The sequence below is a fragment of the Acanthisitta chloris genome, unplaced genomic scaffold (genome assembly GCF_000695815.1).
Source record: "Acanthisitta chloris isolate BGI_N310 unplaced genomic scaffold, ASM69581v1 scaffold18348, whole genome shotgun sequence".
NCBI classification, from domain to species: domain Eukaryota; kingdom Metazoa; phylum Chordata; class Aves; order Passeriformes; family Acanthisittidae; genus Acanthisitta; species Acanthisitta chloris.
This window is the reverse complement of record NW_008687801.1, coordinates 1-3,177: the sequence shown is the minus strand read 5'-3', so window position 1 is coordinate 3,177 and position 3,177 is coordinate 1. Positions and strand designations below refer to the sequence as shown.

Genomic DNA, 3,177 nt, shown 5'->3' with positions numbered 1-3,177 from the left:
CTGGGTGCCTTCCAGTGAAACATCACAACAAATCATGTGTCAAGGCTAATGCAGCTGTTATGAGCTTAATAGAGAGGATCCCTTTTTCCTAATTTAAGGACTGTTCAGCAGTCCTTATGACGAGAGAACAGTAACAGCTGTTTATCAAAAGTAATGCAACTCAAGGTTCACATTTATTCCTTTTTTATTTCATCTCCCATCCAAACAACTGCTTTTCTTTAGTTCTTGAAATGGAATCAAAATTTGATGCTTAGAACATAAAAAATATTCACTTCAGACTGTATTGAGAAACTTTCACCAACAGAAGAGACACCAAGAAATGTGCATCTTTGCTGGAATGGTAATAAAGTGTTAGGGACAGCTGAATTACAAATATGGCTTTTGTTGCTTCGATTGAAATTATTTATTAAAATTATTCTTTAATTGTGTGTCTCATATCCAGTATTGAACCGCCCATATTTGAGCTCTTTTCCCTGCACTGTCACTGTGGTTATAGCTCTGCTGGCAACTAGGGAGAGTTGTGCAGATTACAAAGTGTCTGAGCTGTTCAGATCTGCACTGGAGCAGGTCTTCACCTGACACTTGTCTTTACCTCAATACCATCTCTTTCAGCACCTGCATCCCACCCCACACCCTGCTTGATCACACCACCCAAGTCTTCCTTCTAAGATCTGCTGCTACAGTAAGGAGCTCCTGCATTCCTTAACAGCAGTGAAAGATGCCCAACTCAGTAGGGGTATCTGAGTTCAGCAGAACAACTTTGCTCTCACAGTTCACATCTCAAGGTCCTACCTTTGACACTTGAAGGGGTCTTTTCTGCTCTGACCCCCCTTGCAGCCGGAAGCCCCAGGGGGCACCTCCAGACAGAGTGATGAGCATTTCTTCTTCAGCTCCCATGACTTCTACGCTTTGGATATTTTGTCTTCCCAACTTCAAAACAGACTCCAGTTCTTAACAGGCAGTGTCTTCTACTCCCATCTTCACAATTCACACCAGCACTCTCCAGTCCCCCAAAAGGACCCCGCTCACTTTCCTCTTCAAGTTCACACACACGAGAGAGCTGAGACTGTTAAGCCCAGCCTTCACTGCTCTTCTGGACTCTCAGCTGCTGCTCTGCCTATGATTAGACATTTGATTCTGCTCTTGGTAAGGGGCCAGAGTTGTCCCACACACGTGTCATGTCAATCTCACCCTCTGTGCCCCCCCGCATACACGATGGATCTCTCACCGGAGCATGGCTGAAAATAGCACACCTCCTGTCTCTCCAGAGCTTTGTCTGACACTCTTTAAGCTGGAAGCATTTCAGTAAAAATTTTATTTCCACTTCTCTTTCCAAAGGTGAATCTTAAGAGTCACCCAGTACTCAGGATTCATTAGTTTCAGGCAAGGACATGTCATAGGCACAAACTGGTACAAGATAAGGTGACAGCCCCTGACCCTATGAAACTGAACAAAACCAGCTTGCAGGTGATGTGCTCTCCACTTGTGTTTTCTCCATGCAGTTAGTATTACCACACAGTAGCACTATGTGCATGCCCTGAAAGCCAGAGGCAGACTGTAGATGTAACGTGCTCCCTCTGCAGCTTGCTGCTCCCTGACATCCCCTACATGTAATATTAGACACAGGGACCAGAATAGCTGGGATTAGCCACACAGACAGGATTCAAACAGTTCCCTGCAGAGCACTGCTTACTTAGACTCAATGGCCAAGATAACAGCTTTGCACTAGGTCATGGTATCATAGAATCATAGAATAGTTTGGGTTGGAAGGAACTTTTAAAGATCATCTAGTCCTAAACTCCTGGCAATGAGCAGGGACATTTTCAACTAGATCAGGTTGTTCAGAGCCCTGTCCAACCTGACCTTGAATGTTTTCAGGGATGGGTCATCTACCACCTCTCTGGGTAACCCGTCCCAGTGTTTCACCAGCCTCATTGCAAAAAATTTCTTCCTTATATCTAGTCTAGATCTACCCTCTTTTAGTTTAAAACCATTACCCCTTGTCCTATCACTACAAGCCCTACTAAAAAGTCTATCTCCATCTTTATTACAAGCCTCCTTTAAGTACTGAAAGGCCACAATAAGGTCTCCTCAGAGCCTTCTCCAGGCTGAGCAACCTCAAGTCCCTCAGCCTTTCTTAACAGCAGAGGTATTTGCCCCTGATCATTTTCATGGCCTTCCTCTGGATCTGTTCCAGTTGGTTTACTTTCCTGTGCTGACAGAGCTGGACACAGGACTCCACATGGGGTCTCAGTGCAGTGGAGTCCCTTGGTGCTTTTTCTTTAGAACCATGACAAGACCTCCTGGCTACCCCAAGCCAGGGAGTTATAGAAGTAAAATCCACCTTGTCCGTTTCCTACAGGGCATAAAACAATTTTCCATTAGCTGAGGATGAACTTCTCTCTGCCTTGTTCTGCGTGTGCTTAGCTCTCAGTGCTTAACAAGTATCTTACTGATCTCTGTGATACCCTTATACCACAACATCCAGAGGATGAAGCTTTGCTATGACACAATTACTCCACTGCCAGTATTATACCACCACTTATGCAGTGCCATTGCAGGGTGCTGGTGGGCACACATCAACAGTCTTACCATGAAGTGGACAACTCTTGCATGGTACAGAATTAGTAGGGTAGTGTTAATTGCTACAGAATTAGCAAGGTGGCTAAAAGAGTTTACCTAATCTGAGACAGTCTCAAAGGGGGAGTTGTTGCAAGGGGTCTCTGACAAGAATGCACTCAAGGACATAAATTCTCACATCTGTGACTAGCTCATGCTGGAGGAGTGCAGATGAGCCAGCAGAAGTCAACTGAGACCAAGATAAGGAACTTTGCAAACAAGGTAATGAGCTAAACCAAGAGCATATATGGAAGGAAGACTCAAAGTTCATGGAAAGGACACTAGGGACCATCTTTTCAAAAACTACCAGGGACCATCAGAGACCACCAAAACTCCCAGAAGCCGCCGACTCAAAATCCGACTGATTAGCACAGGAAGTGAGAAAATCGCTAACCAAGAGATGATAGAGCACTGATTAATAAGTTAGGTAACTTGTAGCCAACGAGCCCTGAATTGTTTGCTGAAATGCACGAGCAGTAGAAGTTCTGACAGTCGCTATGCCCTGATGGAGAGCCCCGCGTGTTCCCGCTGACACAGCTCCGCGCTGTGCCCTGACGG

At 45.2% G+C, this 3,177-nt stretch overlaps 1 protein-coding gene across 1 annotated transcript in view; it reads right to left on the bottom strand.

The window, feature by feature from the left end:
* The window catches only part of SYNPO2L (synaptopodin 2-like), a 34,343-nt gene extending 33,234 nt beyond the window's left edge, over positions 1-1,109 (bottom strand). Inside the window, exon 1 of the mRNA XM_009080770.1 lies at positions 793-1,109. Within this exon, the coding sequence (XP_009079018.1) occupies positions 793-897 (105 nt within the window). The 5' untranslated portion in view covers positions 898-1,109. The remainder of the gene's footprint in view (positions 1-792) is intronic.
* Between the last annotated feature and the right edge of the window lie 2,068 nt (positions 1,110-3,177).